Source organism: Lithobates pipiens, unplaced genomic scaffold, assembly GCF_037356315.1.
Source record: "Lithobates pipiens isolate NorthernLeopardFrog02 unplaced genomic scaffold, aLitPip1_a1.2 Scaffold_30, whole genome shotgun sequence".
NCBI classification, from domain to species: domain Eukaryota; kingdom Metazoa; phylum Chordata; class Amphibia; order Anura; family Ranidae; genus Lithobates; species Lithobates pipiens.
Window position 1 is genome coordinate 5,458,848 of NW_027507791.1, and position 17,589 is coordinate 5,476,436.

The 17,589-nt window shown below is 41.2% G+C and overlaps 1 protein-coding gene across 1 annotated transcript in view; it reads right to left on the bottom strand.

The window, feature by feature from the left end:
* The window catches only part of FANCM (FA complementation group M), a 305,773-nt gene that overhangs the window by 56,051 nt on the left and 232,133 nt on the right, over window positions 1-17,589 (bottom strand). The window contains exon 13 of the mRNA XM_077463555.1: window positions 1,445-3,329. Coding sequence (XP_077319681.1) covers window positions 1,445-3,329 — 1,885 coding nt within the window. The remainder of the gene's footprint in view (window positions 1-1,444; window positions 3,330-17,589) is intronic.

The following is a 17,589-nucleotide window of genomic DNA, read 5'->3' on the forward strand; positions in this document are numbered from 1 at the left end:
TCCTCATTGTAGTCCGATTTCTGAATGTATCTTATATCTTTAAAAAGTCTGTCAGTTGCTGTACATCCAGACCCTATCAGTGCTAGATATATTAGAGAGCAGCACTGGGGTCATGTCTTCACTTTTGTCTACTCCAGGCCATTTACAAAATGTATGGCTACAGGCCAAGTTTGAATGGCCAAGCGTAGTTACAGTGCATTTGGAAAGTATTCACAGCGCTTCAATTTTTTCCACATTTTGTTATGTTACAGCCTTATTCCAAAATTGAATAAATGCATTATTTTCCTCAAAATTCTACAAACAATACCCCCTAATGACAACGTGAAAGAAGTTGGTTTGACATCTTCGTAAATTTATAAAAAAGAATCCCATGTACATAAGTATTCACAGCCTTTGTCATGAAATACAAAATTGAGCTCAGGTGCCTCCTGTTTCCACTGCTTATCCTTAAACCGTTTCTACAACTTGGATTTCACCTGTGATAAATTCAGTTGATTGGACATGATTTGGAAAGGCACACACCTGTCTATATAAGGTCCCACAGTTAACAGTGCATGTCAGAGCACAAACCAAGCCATGACATCCAAAGGAATTGTCTGTAGACCTCCGAGACAGGACAGTATGGGGGCACAGATCTGGGGAAGGGTACAGAAAAATATCTGGAGCATTGAAGGTTCCAATGGGCAGTGACCTATATCATAAGGGCCTAAGTCAGGGAGGTGACCAGGAACCCGATGGTCATTCGGACAGAGCTCCAGCGTTTCTCTGTGGAGAGAGGAGTATCTTCCAGAAGAACAACCATCTTTGCAGCACTCTACCTCAGATTGGGGTGATGGTTCATCTTTCAACAGGACAATGACCCATGGCTGATAGAGCAAGAGATGTCCTGCAAAGAAGAATGGGAGAAACGTCCAAAAAAAGGTGTGCCAAGCTTGTAGCATCATACTCAAAAAGACTTGAGGCTGTAATTGGTGCCAAAAGTGCTTCAACAAAGTATTGAGAAAAGGCTGTAAATACTTATATACATGCAATTTTTTTTGTCTAGTTGCATTTTTAATAAATTTGCAAAGATTTCAAACAAACTCATTTCATGTTGTCATTATGGGGTATTTGTATATTTTTTAGGAAAATAATGAATTTAATCCATTTTGGAAAAAGGCTGTAACATAACAAAAAGTGCTGTGAATACTTTCCGGATGCACTGTAGGGGCCGAGACGAGACACCAGCACTGGTGTCTACCAAACATACAGTGCTGTTTTTGGTAGGGGGGGGGGAAGCAGAAATACAGTGGAAGTTGTATTTTCTGAAGAACAGAAAGTAGTCTTTGCATTAATCTGGGATTAATTAACTATAATTATAAGGCAAACATTTATAGCTCTAAAATTATTAAAATGCTGGTGCCCAAATTTGGGCTTTAGACAATTAGAAAAATATAGTACGTACTAATAGTTACGGAGTGGTCATTCTTGGCCAAAGGTGGATTTGTGTCAGATCTGTTCTTATCCATTAAAGGTGAATTTATTTTCCTTGGCCCCGACTCTGGAGTCGAGTGGGTATACATATCATGTTTAGCCACAGAAGTGCAAGGACTTCTGAAATTTTTGACTTTTTCCGTTACTGGTGAAAAAAATGAGGAACCCAGAGACGTTTCAATTTCCAAGGCAGAATTTCTAAACCCAATGGTTACTGGGGTTGACATAATGCCTCCTCTGTTAGTACTTTTGGGGGGGCTTGGGACTTTGAAATGACCGGCTTCTTCTATACTTCCATTTTGTGGCTGTACATCTTTGTCTTCTTCTGAATGATCATCATCAATAGAGAATCCAAGATCAAAATTGACTGAGAATAACTCACAGGAGCCAAACTCCTCCTGATCCTCTGCCTGCTCCAAGTCCCTTGAGGACAAACAAGACTCGTTTTCAGGTTCTTGTTCTGTATTCTCTTCCATTAATAAGGATGGATCAAACATATTAAAATTAACAGTAGTTAAATCATGATTAATATTTGTGAAAGCCTTGCTTGAACTAGGTTCATCAACCTCAGCAAATTTTTCATCTTCGAATAAGTCAAAGCTGTCCTCAAGATAGTCAGGAACTGAATCTAGCTCTGTTCCATCCTTATGCAGATGTATTGCATTATCATTGCTTTGGTAGGGGCTACGAGTTCGGGTAGTTTCAATGTCAATCTCCGTACTTTCAGTATTCTCTTTACTGAAACTAGAACTGTGGACATCCACTTCCCCAAGTTTTACTTTTCTTTTTTTACTTTGACTGCAAGTTTTAGGCACTTCATATTTTTCAGCATTATCTTCCTCGCCATCAATTTGATCTTGGAAATGGGCATAGCCATGTTTTGTAGGAGAGTCAAAGTTTTCAATATAAGTTTCATCGCCATCAGAGTCAAAAATGTCATCCCAATGAGGATCACTTTGAGCCTCTAGATCTTCAAGTCCATGTTCCTCTACAGTCTCCACATTATAATCCTCTTGAGCTGGCAAAGCAGACAGCCCAGTTTCACCAAGCTCTTCTTGGGGAGTAGAATTAGACATTTTGGGAGATGCAGCGTGATTCTTTATGTGATTGTGGGATCTTTGTTGACTGCAATGCGCCTCCATTGATGTATCAGTGTTCACTTTTTCACAAGGTAAATATCCGCTTGTGAAATTATTCCTAGAAATGTCTACATACTCTAAAGAATCAAGTTCACTTAATGAAGGAGGAGAACAAGTCAAGAATTTCTTTACACGTGATAACATATGGCTTAAGACGTGAGAGTCTTTTCCAACAAACACTGAAACTGGATGATGATCATCTTGTGTATCCCGAGTATAAAACAGATTATCTAAACTGTCAGAGGTGTCTTCACTGAAACTGCGGTAGCCAGAGTCGGGCTTATTTGGAGATGCACTGCTATGACCTTTAGTTGCAATTTTTGGAGACATCAACCCCGGTCTATCATAAATTCCACAAAAGCTGCCAATTTCCATTTCATCTGCCACATCTAGGGCGGGATCTTGGTAAGGACCAATCTCAGCATAACTGCTCACCTCCTTTGCTGTGGCTTGGCCTACTGATTCTGTATTTTCATGTTCAGTGGAACAGGACTTAACTTTTTTTGAAGACTTGTATAGTGGCTGAAAATCTTCATCGTTTTCAATCAAGGTAAATGAAGTTGAATTCTTGCAAGTTTTACTTTTGAGAGTAGACTTCTTTGAAGATTTGGAAGTTATAGTGGAGCAATCTCGACTATCTTGCTTAGACTTATGCGAGGGAAGCACATCAGCTTTATCCAAGAAAGCATTCATTTCTTTATCATAACTGCAACCATCCTGCAAAATATATGTACAAAACTGTTTTAAAGTACATGCAAAGCAATATTTTATACACAAAAAAAAAAGCTATAGACTGCGTTTTAGACCCCTGCCAAAAATAAAAATAAAAATCGCAGCTCAATATTTGATGTGCTGTTCTGAATTCTAGTTGTAATGGTTTAAAGTTTTCTTTTAACATTTTACACCACAATCATATAAACAGAGACAGAGGTGGCTCTAGGCTTTGTGAGGCCTTAGGCAAATCTGAGACATGAGGCCCCATTCACATCCATAATGGAAAAAATAATTCAAGCGATAAAAATTAACTGTATAAATTGCATATATCAAGAGTTTTAAATTCTATGAACTATGAATTCACTGTTTATATAATTTTTTCTAACCAATTCTTCTTTAATCAAATATATATATTACATGCATATTTCTCCATTTACATGAAGGTCAGGGTAATATAACTCAGCCAGCACAGAGTTCCCCCATATATCAGAGTCTGCAGGATTCCCCGTTACAGTGCAAGAGAGCTCTGATATAAAGGGGAATGCAACAGACTTTGGTGTAAAGGGGAATTCTAAAGTAAGGGGGGGGTGCTCTGGTGACCAAAGATTACCTTTATACCAGAGTCCACTGCATTCCCCTTTACTCGACAGGATGCTTGTCTTAGTAGTTAGTAATAGAAGTAAACTAAGGTTCATTAGCCGGCTTAATCCCCCAGTTGCTACATATATGGTTAGGACTGTGACAGTTAATGACAGGGATCTTGCTAGGTAATTGGCAGCTTTTGTTAAATTCCATAGGAACTCCAGAGGCACATTGCAAGTTAATAACTTTAACCCCCCTGGTCTTGTTGCCGGGTCTGGCTCGAGGTGGACGTTTTTTACCAAAAGCGGTAACCCAGAGCTAGACTTGAGACCGCATCGCTGAATGCAGGAGGAGATTACTTACCTTCTCCCCTGGATCCAGCGATGTCCCCGCGCTGTACGAGCGGCTTGTCCTCCACTCGATTCATCACGGAGCTGATCTCCGTTCCCTGCAAGCGTTGCGTTGCACGGGGACAGAGAATGGCGCCAAGTTCGAAAAGTGAAACACACACATTACATTGCTGTATGTAATTATTTCCCATCCCCTTTGTCCCTAGTGGTCTTCCCAGTGTCCTGCATGCAGTTTTATATTATAAAAACTGTTCTTTATGCCTGGAAACTGGAGATTGTCCATAGCAACCAAAACTGTCACTTTACATCAAAAATTATTTTAGACCAGCTAGAAAACAGCGATAATAAATTGGAATCACTCGCAGAATTGAGGTATAGTGATTTGTGGGGAGATCCATCATCAAATATTGAAAAGTAATGACAGTGACAATTCTGCAAATGAGCAAATTTCAGTATTTTTGATTTGACTACATTATTGAATAATTTTTATTATTGTTATATTATTTGGTATAATTATTTATAGTTATTTATTCGATTATAATTTATGATTTCATTTTTCAAACTTTATCATACCCGGGATGTCTGCTAGACTCTGGTTTGAACAGATTTAAGGGAGTTATTCCTAAGAATTGCAGGACTACAATATAAAATACCAAATTTTCATGCAAAATAATTGTACCGCTTTCAGCACCTAAAATCCAAAATAATGGTACCGCCAGGGAGGTTAAGGAAAAGAAAAAATGCCGCAAGCAAGCATTTAAAACAATAGATTTTTTTTGCTTTTATTTATTAAGTTGGTGACAGGGTCTATGGTATCAACAAAGATGCAAGAGTACAGCTTACAACTGTCTAGAGGGTTATATACATACACACACACACTTTGCCTTTCATTTCAATTTTAAACTGAATGGGTCGTTTTACAAGGTGAGGGTTTACATATACTATAAGACCTTCCTACGCCAGCATTAGTAATATCCTCTAGTCTAACAATGGTCCTCTATATCACTCACATCACCTAAACTCATACCTCACTGGACATGGAATCTAAATGAAAATCTCGCTAAAGAAAAAAGGATCCCGGAATCTACTGCACTTCCTCAACCTTTATTGCATCTTCTATAAAATCACAGACATTGCGGGGTACAGTTGAAAGTTAATGCATTTTGCGCCACAGTTAACACTTAATCGCCTGCAGAACCCTCTGTTTCAAAGATTACTGAAGCTATAGCTTATTTCATCTCAGATCATCACTCAAATGATACTCCCTTCCGCTACAATAGGAGGCTCTTAAATGTGTGTTGAGGAAAGGTTTTATAGAGCATGACACTAGATTGAAGTGGTCTTTGGTTGACCCAAATCGTCCAATCTTTTGGATCAGATTGCGCAACTTGAAAGGACTCCTGAAAAAACACCAGCCTGCATACACGCTCCTTTAACCAATGCCACAGAGGCCTTGTTACTACGCTAAAACCAAAGGGCCTGGTCTCCAAGGGATCGTGCCCAGAAACTTTCCGATGACTTCTGGGACAAACCTGGCAAACTATTAGTCAGAGTCTTTACACTAACAATATAGCCTCAATCCCAATACTAAGAGGTTCACACAACCCAACTAAAATAAGCCATTTCAATAATCTCATTAGAAATGTTATAATATAAGGAAAGCCTCACAGAGGTCACCACCCTTTTGTAATTTAAGAGGGCACATTAACAGAACCACTCTCCTAAACATCTCTTCTTGAGACATAGTCAACCTAGAACAATCCTTCTTGGAGAATGAAATTAAAAATACTATATCCCCTTTGTAATCTTTTAACAGCCTGGGCCCAGGTGGCTTTTATTCATGCTTTTACACAGATGCTCTTATCCTTTTCCTTACAAGAGCCTTTAATGACGTCTCATCGGATCAGCCATTCCCCTACACAAGCCCTTGAGGCTCAGATTGTTGTAATCCCCAAGTTAGGAAAAGGAACCTTTGCATTTGGCAGCTATCACCGCATATCCCTAACCAACACTGACATCTGTGTTTATTCAAAACCACTGCTACTAGACTACAAGCTCTATTTTCTGATCTTATTCGCCTGGCTCAAGGATTTACCCCTGTTGCAACGCCGAGGATAATACAATTAAGACAATCACTCTCATTGAGTATGGTCCCTACATTTGTTACATCTGTTAATGCGGAAAAAGCATTCGATGGAGTGGAACTAGGCCTTTCCTCAAAAAACCCTGTGCCAGATAAATCTGAGCCCAAACATCTTACAAAAAAAGCCTTACATCCTTATCCTTCCACTTGTATAAGTATTAACTAACCTCTTTCTACATTTGTAATGGCAACTGGCAAGGTTGCCCATTGTTACCCCCCTGCTGTATATTTTTACCATGGGACATCTTGCAAAGGAACTATATTGTAATCCCAAAGATAGTAAGATGAGCATCAGTATAGTTATTTATGCCAACAATCTTTTACTTTATAAATCGAGGGAATTCATGTATGTGGGGAAGTCACAAAGACGTTTGAACCCTTTGGAAGCTTAAGCAATTATACAGTCAATTATTGTAAAACTTTTTAAACCTTTGTGTTTTTTCACCTTAATGCATCCTATGCATTAAGGTGAAAAAAACATCTAGCAGTGACCGGCCCCCCAGCCCCCTTTTACTCACCTGAGTCCTGGAGATTGACCCTTGCCCAGGGTTCTCGGTTTTTGATTGGATAGATTGATAACAGTGCAGCCATTGGCTCCTGCTGCTATCAATGAAATCCAATGATGTGGGAGCGTCGGGGGCTGAGTCACACATTCTGCGGCTCTGGACGCTGAATGCTGGACTCGGGAGCGAGCAGGCAGGGTAACCTCCTTGGGAGAGCACTTCGCCTAGGGCAGTGATGGCAAACCTTGGCACCCCAGATGTTTTGGAACTACATTTCCCATGATGCTCTGCTACACCGCAGAGTGAATGAGCATGGTAAATGTAGCTCCAAAACATCTGGAGTGTCAAGGTTCACCATCACTGCCCTTGAGGGTTATCTGATATGGGGAGGAGCCACGAGATCCACCAGGGGACCCTAGAAAACAAGCTGCACAGTGGATGAAAGTATATGTTTTTTATAAAAAAAAAAAATAAATAAAAAATGAACCCTTACAATCACTTTAAAGCGGAGGTCCACCCTAAAGTGGACCTTCCGCTCATCGGAACCCTCCCCCCCTCCGGTGCCACAATCGGCACCTTTCAGGGGGGAGGGGGGTGCAGTTACCTGGATAATCCAGGTAACTGCACCCACTTCCGGGATAGCTCTCTGCGGAAAGGGGCGTAATGTACGCCCCTTTCCGCAAGTGCCCGCCCCTTCCCGCAAGTGCCCCGCTGCCTGCTGGGAAACGCACAGATGCCAGAGGCAGCGGGGAGCGTCCTTATTGCGCAGCGCGATTCGCGCATGCGCAGTAGGGAACCGGGAAATGAAGCCGAAAGGCTCCATTTCCTGATTCCCATACCCAAGATGGCGGCGGCAGGACCCGACAGGCGACCTAGAGATCGGCTTCGGGTGCCGACATCGCGGGCGCGCTGGACAGGTAAGTGTCACTATTTTAAAAGTCAGCAGCTGCAGTATTTGTAGCTGCTGGCTTTTAAAAAAAAAAATAAAAAAAAAAACGCGGAGTCCCGGTGGACTCCCGCTTTAAGCATTTCCCAATTGACATAGGAAGTTTTTAGATTGAAAGCTAAACTTAATTTCCATAGGCAGGATTGTGGCAGCAAATACAACAAACTAAAAAAAAGTTGAGTCACTGTGTAAAATCTACATAAAAACAGAACGATTTGCAAATTTTATAAACCCATACTAATACATATATTATTCACAATAGAAAACATAGCAAAAGCTTAAACTGAGATGTACCATTTATAAAAAGAAAAGAAAAAAGGGTAAAATTTTAAATTAATGGTAGCAACACATTACAAAAGAGTTAGGACAAGGCAACAAAAAGTAAGTGGTACTAACAAGGAAAAGATGGAAGAACATTTTACAACTAATTAGGTTAATTGGCAACAGCTAACTGAAAGGATTGAGTATAAAAAGAGCATCTTGGAGAATCAATAAAAAAACAAAAAAATAGCGCTGCCACCTAATGAATGCAGGGAAAAAAGTAACTGCTGCTATGTGTTCCCACATGAAAAATCAATATATTTTATGAAAAGATGTAAAAGCGCTGCCAAATTAAATCTATGCTGTAGAACAGAAAAATGGTATACCGAAATACAATAAAGTGCAAGTGCCACAATACATATGAAATAGCGTGCCTTCATCGGAGGGAAAGCCTTCATCTGGAGGGACCCTCCAGAGGAAGCCACGTGGATGGTGGTGTAATGCGTAGAGGTGGAACCTGGCAGTGGGAACGCCTGCAAGGAATACGTGAGATTTACTGGATGTTACCATATGCTATGTTTTTATCCAATAAATGTGAGTGCATTTTATGAAGTTGGGTTTGGTGGTTCTTCCAGTTAACCCAGGTACTGCATTATTGGAAGTGTTTTTTTTTTCTCCTTCGGTTACCCTGGGGTTACCTGCAACCTATGTGGAGTCACCCTTAAAGGGGAATCGTTCTGTGTGTAAAGGAACCTAAACATCAATTATTCTCTCATTTATGCCCATTTGACAGCTGGTGGGTCTAAGATGGAGGTGAGCACACACTGCACCTGGTGTATAGGATACGAGTTATGAAGTGAGGATAACCGCATATTTATTGGTGGAGCACAATTTACGTTAGTGTCGCGTACACATGACAGGACTTTTCAACTGACTTTCCGAATGAACTGACTTGGACACACCAAAGTCGGACGGATTCGAACGTGATGACGTACGACTGGACTAGAATAAGGAAGTTCATGGCCAGTAGCCAATAGCTGCCCTAGCGTCGGTTTCTGTCCGTCGGACTAGCATACACACGAACGGATTTCCTGATAGGAACTGGGTCCAGTGGAGTACCGGCTGAAATTTTTAAAAAATGTTCCATTTCTAAAGTCCGTCAGATTTTTGGACGGCAAAGGTCCGATGGACCCACACACACGATCGAATTGTCCAACAGAATGAATCCGTTGGACCGTTGCTGTCGAAAAGTCTGGTCGTGTGTATGCGGCATAAGAGACAGTTTTTGTGTGGACTATTTACTAAGAAGAATTACTGCTGGATTTATCTTAGTGGACTTATATTTATTTATTTATTAATCAGATATTCAGATTGGCCCCTTATCTTGAATATCGGCACTAGCACTTTAATGCACAATAATGTTTTATTATTAATGCGTTATTTCATAAGTATTGTGGCACTTGCACTTTAATGTATATCAGTATACAATGTGTTATACATCATAAATCACAAGTTTATTTTGGCAATGCTTTCACATTTTTTCATAAAACATCTTAGAGACTCAATGTCTCGAAAGACAAAATGGGCAGAGGGTCATCAATCTGTGAAGAGCTGCGCCTAAAAATTTGTCAAACAATTTCAGAATAATGTTCCTCAATGTGAAATTACAAGATTTTAAATATAATAATCTACAGTACATAAAATCAGCAGAAGATTCCAAGAATCTAGAATAATCTTTGTGTAAGTGACAAGGCCGAAACGCAATATTGGATGCCTGTGATCTTTGGGCCCTCAAAAGGCAATGTATTAAAAGCAGGTATAATTGTGCGATGGACATCACTGCATGGGCTAAGGCAGGAGTGCCCAACCTTTTGAAGAGCAAGGGCCACTTAAGCAACTTGGTAACTAGTCACAGGTCACAATGAGCGGGCGGATGACAGGTCCAAGTCCACACCGCATATGCAGAGCTGACAGACTCAGCCCGCTCAACTCTATGGGCCCTCAGTTAAGATCTTCCCAGATGGAAGGGGACGGAGGTTCTGATTGTATCGGAACCGATCGTGTAAAAAGCAGCCTAAGGCTGCTTTCACACTGACGTGCCGTGGTTTACCCACACTGAGGGTGCAGCGCAGTGCGTCTGTGGCTTAGCTGTACTTTGCCACTTGCTTCCTCTACCGCCGGCTTCATTCATAACACCCTTGCTCTGAGATGGTGGGTTGACATTCCACAATCTGAACTTGCCAACCCTCCATCATAGAGCAGGAGGTCACGGGCCACATCAGAGGGCTGCGCGGGCCACTGGTTGGGCACCCCTGGGCTAAGGAAGACTTCCAAAAATCATGGTCTGTGAACACAGCTTACTGTGCAAATAAATGAATATGCAAGTAAATGCAAGTTCAAGCTCTATCATGCAAAGAAGCCGCCATATGTGGATATGATTCAGAAATGCTTGATTCATCAGGAAGCTCAGAGGGAGCTTCCTGATGATGCAGAGGGAACTGCAAAACGCGTAGAGGCTGTGGGAACCATCTGCAGTGCAATAGAGGCGCCGGGAGCAGGTTAACCCAGGAGAGGGAGAGGAAGGTCACCTGTGGACCATCATTGGTTTGCCCAAAATGCACCGTTTACACATGGCTGGATAAGCTTAGTGTCGGCTAGATGACACAAAATTATGTGCGTGCAATATGTTTTTTAGTTTTTTATATTAAAGTTTGAAACGTTTTTACACTATGTTGGTTACATATATTTTTATGAACATATATAAAATCGAGGAATTGCTGACTGGAGAGCAAGTAAAAGGAGTGGTTATCCATTGAATAAACCGAAGGCGAACTGTGATATAAAGTCTGGTGAGTGGCCATTTCATAAGGTGGTGGTGGCACGAAGGGTGTTTTGCGGTGGAAAACAACACACAGGAACACTGTAGGACTTTTGATTGAAAATATACTGTCATTTGAAGACTGGATCGCATCAATATGCACACGTTAACTCGGGAGATTTGGCTTATAATCAAGGACTGTTGTGGTATAAGTTTTTGCGTTTTTTTTTGATGGTTTTGCGTTTTTTTGGATATTTTGGTTATTTTGGTCTTGGGGTTTTTGAATTTGTCCTTTGGGACACGCATGTATTTTGATGTACAGGAATGATTTGCAATTGGTGAAACATTAGGCAATAAGCTAGGGGCATTTTTTGAGATATAAACTGTATTATACACATAGTGGAAACGTTTGTATATATGTTTATGTTCTTCACAAAAGATAGGGGGCGCAATTCACAAAAATAATATATACATCTTCTTTGGGTGCAGTGCAGGAAAGTACAGCCTGCTGCATTTTCCCACACAGCAAACGCGCAAAAATGCATTAAAAAACAAACACATTGCAAAGCATTACAGTGCACACAGAAGCCCAAGGAAAGAAAGAAGGCAAAAGTGACCTCTCAGGACAAAAGCAGATAGAAAAACACGCATCAACTGCATAAATGGGTACAAGGGTAAATCATGCAGCTACTCCCAGTTTTTGGTGCGAATGGGCCCTAACAACTAGTCGTTTGATGCCTCTGGTCTATGACATTACGTCCGCCGGACCGTGCGTTCCACAGGATCCAGGAAGCGCTGTGCACTATTGGCGCTTTTAACAGCTGGGACCCAGCTTTTCTACTTTTGATGGCCCAGAAGCGGGAGGCATGTTGCTGCGGATTACTTTACAGCCTTGCATGCTTGTCTTTTAGCTCCATTTGTGCATAACATTCCCTTAACCTGATTAAAGTTATTGCTCTGCTACAATTAGAAGGCGCTTGCGTCGCTCTCTCCCTCTGCATTCTCTAGAGTAGCTTCTTGCATCAAGACACCAAACACTACTAAGGGCGGTTTGATTATAGACTACCTTTTTTTTTTTTTTTTTTTTAACTGTTTAAAGACTTTTTAACCAGAGCCCCATCTAGGTCCCCCGTCCTTTGCGGCAATTATATTTTTTGTTGTTAAACACTTACAGCCAGCTTGATTGTTTTTGGTACAAAGGTTACCCCACTCTAACTGGGATTTTTTCCACCCCAAGACAAAAGCACATGTAACAGATTAAAGTGTTCTTGCTTTCTTGTGTACATAGAAAGATACCACAAACAAATTAAAAGCAATGCTTTTAGACCAGAATTGCAGCTTTATTATGTGACCTCCATGAACATGTCTAGCGGCTGAAGAGCTTTTATGAACACCCGCCGTGCCAATCAATAAAAAACGGACACACGGGTGGTTAACAGGAAAACACAATTATCTATTATGGTTCTAACAAAGACCCCATATTACCCCACTAAGTGAGCAAGATCAACTAAGCTGTAGAACGTCTACCATTCACGAGTTTAACAAGAGGGTCAATTTAAGTCCATCAAACAGCATTGATGGGAAAAATTGTTTTGCTAACTTTCTTACATCTCTTGGAGAGCTCATATCCACAAACAATAGGTAGGAGGAAGAAAAATGTTGTACTCACCTTAAAATACTTTTCATAGCGCCTACAAGAGTACTTGACAATGCAAACAAATCTGTAGAACAGCCTAGGATTACCCTTTGCATTACTAGTGTGCCTTTGTTTTGTAGCAGAGCAGTAAGACGAGCAAGATCAAAAAACACATAGGGATGGAACTTGTGTCCCTCAATGAACTTCAAGAAAATTTTATGGCGATTACATAAAAATGTCCTCATCCATTTAAGCACATGGGAAACCCTTCACATTTACGGGCATCAAAAAAGGAGCCCAACTGAGGGATGGGCAACACAAACAATTGCCAAAAGGACCAAGAAAAGAACAGTATTTTCATATTCATGGTTGAACACATAATTTCAATGACTGTAAGGACATCCAAAGGCAGGCCAGCTGAAAGGTGAGCAACAAAACACTAACGGGACCACTAGGGTCTACCTGTAGCTCAAAGCCATTGAATGTACATTACGCCCAAAGCTGGTACCAGAGAACACCTTCTCACCACCTGTTTTAACCGTCAAAAACCCTTACCACCATGTCGCAGCTGCATTGCCGAATGTGCAGGGTGGTTGTGCCATGGCCCCATCAACTTGAACAGGTTGTGCTCTGTGGTACACACTACACACTGCAGGGAGCTCAATTTTTTGCTCTGGCATGTGTATGGCCCTGAGCAGATGCATTTTTTTTTTTTAGGTGAGCAGTCGAGGGAGATAAAACTGCACCTCCACCTCCTTTTACTGCCCCTTGGCCACCCACCCATATGAATAAAGCTCTCATGGGATCCATTAAGATTAGCAAGTAGGAAAATCAGTTTTTGTGAAAGAAGCCGTGGCTGAAGGAGAGATTCACAGACCATAAAAACACCTAGACGATGGGGGGGGGAAATTTCCTTTTAGTGAAGTGGACAGAAGACCTACTTCTTGGTTGAAGTGAAAGACAGAAACTACCTCAGCCAAGAAGGAAGACCTGAGCCTCAACACCACCTTGTCCCTATGTAGAACCCAAAAGAGACCTTCCAGGAACAGGCCAACCAGTTCAGAGACTCAAATGGCAAAAGTGATGGTTAACACTGGCTAGCTTTTAGTTTAAAAAAATAAATAAAAAATCATAGACTTAAAGCCAGCAACCATAAGGCAGGATGGTAAGCATAGGAAAGCACAGGGAGTGTGCCAGGTGTGTCTGGGCAAACCCTAATCACTGTGTGTGTGGTGCAGAATCCTCCTATTGCATGGGCTTCAGCCGCTGTTAGACCCTCCCACAGTGCTGCTGGATTCCCTATCCTCCTCTCCCCTGGGCTGCTGCAGAGGATATTTCAGAATGGAGAGTGGGGCAAGGGGCTAGTAAATGTGTAATTTTCCAGCCCCTTCCTTTTCAAAATGAACACAGTGAACACACTCACTGTGTGTATTCACAACTGAAGCATAGGAAACCGTGGAAGCCATTCAGCACAGAGCACCATCCTGTTCATTTACTGTCCAATGCAGCTAAGGCTGGAGGTAAAGGCATGTGTTTTTGAGATTTGGGCAGTGGAAGGTGTCAGTAGGGCAGCGGGCGGTGTCATCGTAATACAATAGGCTGCGTGCACCTATGATGGTAAATCAGTCCGGGGGATAAAAGACTGACAGTCTAGCAGAATCCATGGAGCATCTGTCAGAACTCCTTTTATATTTATTTTACACTTACCATTTTACATTTTTTCACTTAACTTTTTGCCATCACAAGGGGGTGAACAAGTCTCCTTGTGATAGCTTTGGGAAGTGGCAAATACGCCTGAGCCGCGATATCGGAAAACATGCCTAGGGAACATGTCAGCTCCCTCGGCGTGTATCAGGCGAGATGTTGGGGCCTTGTTCTAAGGTAAGTATTTCATAATGAGTATTTCATAATGAGCTAGTATGCACCGCATACTAGCTCATTATGCCTTTTCCCTTACAGGTCTGAATTTTTTTATTTTTTATTTCAGTGGGTTTACTACCGCTTTAAGGCGGGACACTTCTGGATCCAAAATGAGAATATATCACTTTTGCACTAAATCCTCAGCAAAAGGGTAATGTCACTTATGAGGAGCAAACTGCTTGAGATACTTTCAATCTCCATAGAAAAATAGTTGGAAAAAGCAGTTGCAAAGTCTTGGTCTTTGTAACCTAAGGCCACATGTGTCAAAGACGAGGCCCGTGGGCTGAATCTGGCCCTTCAGGCCATTTCTTGTGGCCTTCGGACCCAGGGGAAGGGTGGAAGTGAGATGTTAACAGCCTGTAAAAGAGAGTTGCTTCCTGCACACTATGCGTAGTGCACCCCTGAACTCGGCACAGAACGCATTACTGGTATTTATTGCCTCTTTAGATCCTCCTACGGCAACTTGGCTACACCCATTGTTCAATGCAGTTTGGAGGGAGCATGGTTGAGTTCCTGCACCTTTTCTCTGAGAAAATAAGCCCTGCAGAAATATACAGTACTACAGACATAACCGGCCCTTTGAGGACAACCATAATGCTGATGTGGCCCACATTTAAATTGAGTTTGACAACCCTACCTTAGGAGTTTAAATGCCCCAAGACTTAAAACCACACATGTAGAAGAAACAGGCATTAGAATGGTGAGGACTTCATCACTAAAAGCTAAAACAGTCCCAAAAGATAGCACGGTTCAAACCCACATATAATCCAGGATGCCGCTTATGTGACCACACTCCAGGCTCCTTCTATCACCTCATATGGTCCTGTCTGGTTATCCAAACCTACTGGATACAGGTAATTCGCTTTCTCCATGACCAGATGGGCTCTCCTGTTAGCCTCGACCCAAAGCTGTGCTTACTTGGTCTATTGCCAGAATTAGATGCTGACAAGTCCCTTCGTACCTTTTTACATGAAACACTGTTCCTGGCGAGAAAAGTGATTGCTCGCGGCTGGATGCAGGCCCTCCCCCCCCACGGTCCAATGCTGGAAGAAAGAGGTTAACAATACCCTCCCGTATAAGAAATTGATATATACGCATAGAGGATGCCCACTTAAATACGAGCAGATATGGGGCAGATGGTTGGGGGATGGGGAGACATGTACTTGATATGCTGTTATATTGATCCCTTGCCCCCCCCCCCCCCTCTGTTTTTCCCTTTCTGTGCTTCCTCCACCTCATGGGCCTACTTTTCTTATGTCCCCTTCCCTCTACCCCTTTTTTCTTTCTTTCTATGCCTGCTGCCCCTTCCCCGGTTGACACGGATTGGTCTTATAATGACTCTACCCGTGATGGGTGTCTAAACCCTATGCAGCGCAACTAACCCAAAGCACTCATGTATGCAACACTGCCTTGGCCAGGTTGGCCCTCATTACTTGATGTACCTTATGTATGCTTACTATGCATGTTATCTTCTCTGTTTCCTTCTTTTTTTTTTCCTTTTTTTTTTCAATAAAGTTTTTTTTTCCAATTAGAAAAGCTAAAACAGTCTCGCTCAATTTGGGCATAATAGCGGTAGACTGTCCTTGACTTATGAGCTTGGACAGATCTGAGAAGGCCTTCAAAAGAAATACTATAGAAGTTTTCCCCTTAAAGAAGGCGGGACTTTTTAGGCATAGACTGCGACACCAATTGATTTGGTAAAAATATATAAATAAATAATTTTATTTCAACATAGAAAGAAAAAACAAAGAATAATATATTAACGTACATTTCCGAACAGGAGAAAGGGACACATTACTTCCTCCATGTGCATATATTTATAGAACCAGAAAACATTTGCTTCCTACATCTTATTCCAAAGGAACAGACTTCTATGACATTGTATATAGGCGTATTCAAAGCATTCTACAAACAAGGTCAAATTGCGTTAATATTGTGCATCCAATGTAACCTACGCGTTACGGAGTTATCTTACTCCTTCAGGGATGGTCCATTTCAGCACACTTAAATTTACAAAATAGTATGTCTAAAAACATAAGAAATAATTAATTAATTTATATATATATATATATATATATATATATATATATATGTACAATTTCAAAAAAAGAAAAAAGAAAAAAAAAAAAAAAACACAACGCACCACTAAAACGCATCACCTATATATACGATCTTCACTCCAAGATGCAGGTCTAGGCTCATAATAAGGGGGAGATGTTTGACCACCTTCTTGGATGGGAACCAGGACCGCAGTGATAGGCGGACTGTAAGGGAGGAGGTGTACAAGTAAAGTAAATGCATGTCAAATTTTCACATGCCTAGATTTTAAATAAGTATTGCATGTATTTTACTACAGCGCCAATAATGGCAGATAAAGGTTCTATATGCTAACCCTCTTGTATGACTTCCGTCATTACATTTGTACTAAGAGGGAAACACCCCTAAAGAAAGGGGGGAACTTTATCTAAAAAAAAAAAGCTATCTCATAGTGATCATTCTAAAAGATAATAATATTGCAAAATCTTTTAAAAAATCTTACCCAAAAGCGTTTCATAGAATAGTTTGCTGTGTCCTGAAGGGAAAACACCTGAGATTCCTATGTTAGAATTGTTAAAATGACGACAGAGATCCTTCCTGACTTTTTGGGAAGGTTGAACAAAAATTCGTTCAATCTGATGTTCACCATGTCCCATCATTCGAACGAGATCACATTTCTGGATGTCAAGGTCCTCCGAGGGGAGGGCAATGCCATCCAGACGTGTCTCTTCAGAAAGCCTACAGCTGGAAATTCAATCTTACACGCATCGAGCTTCCATCCAAAGTCTCTGTTAGCATCTATACCTTTTAGTCAATATCTGAGGACTAGAAGAAATTGCTCAAATTAAAAAAGCTTTCAGGTTGAAGCTAAAATTTTACAAGCTCGCCTCCTTGAGAAGGGATACTCTAGGACCTCTCTCAAGAAGGCGTACAAAAAAGCCTTGGAAAAACCAAGATACGAACTTCTATATTCCCAGAAACAAAAGGTTGAGAAAGGTGGGAAGAATGAAAATATGAGTAGAATTATACTATCATATTCAAACCAACATAACAAAATACGCAACATT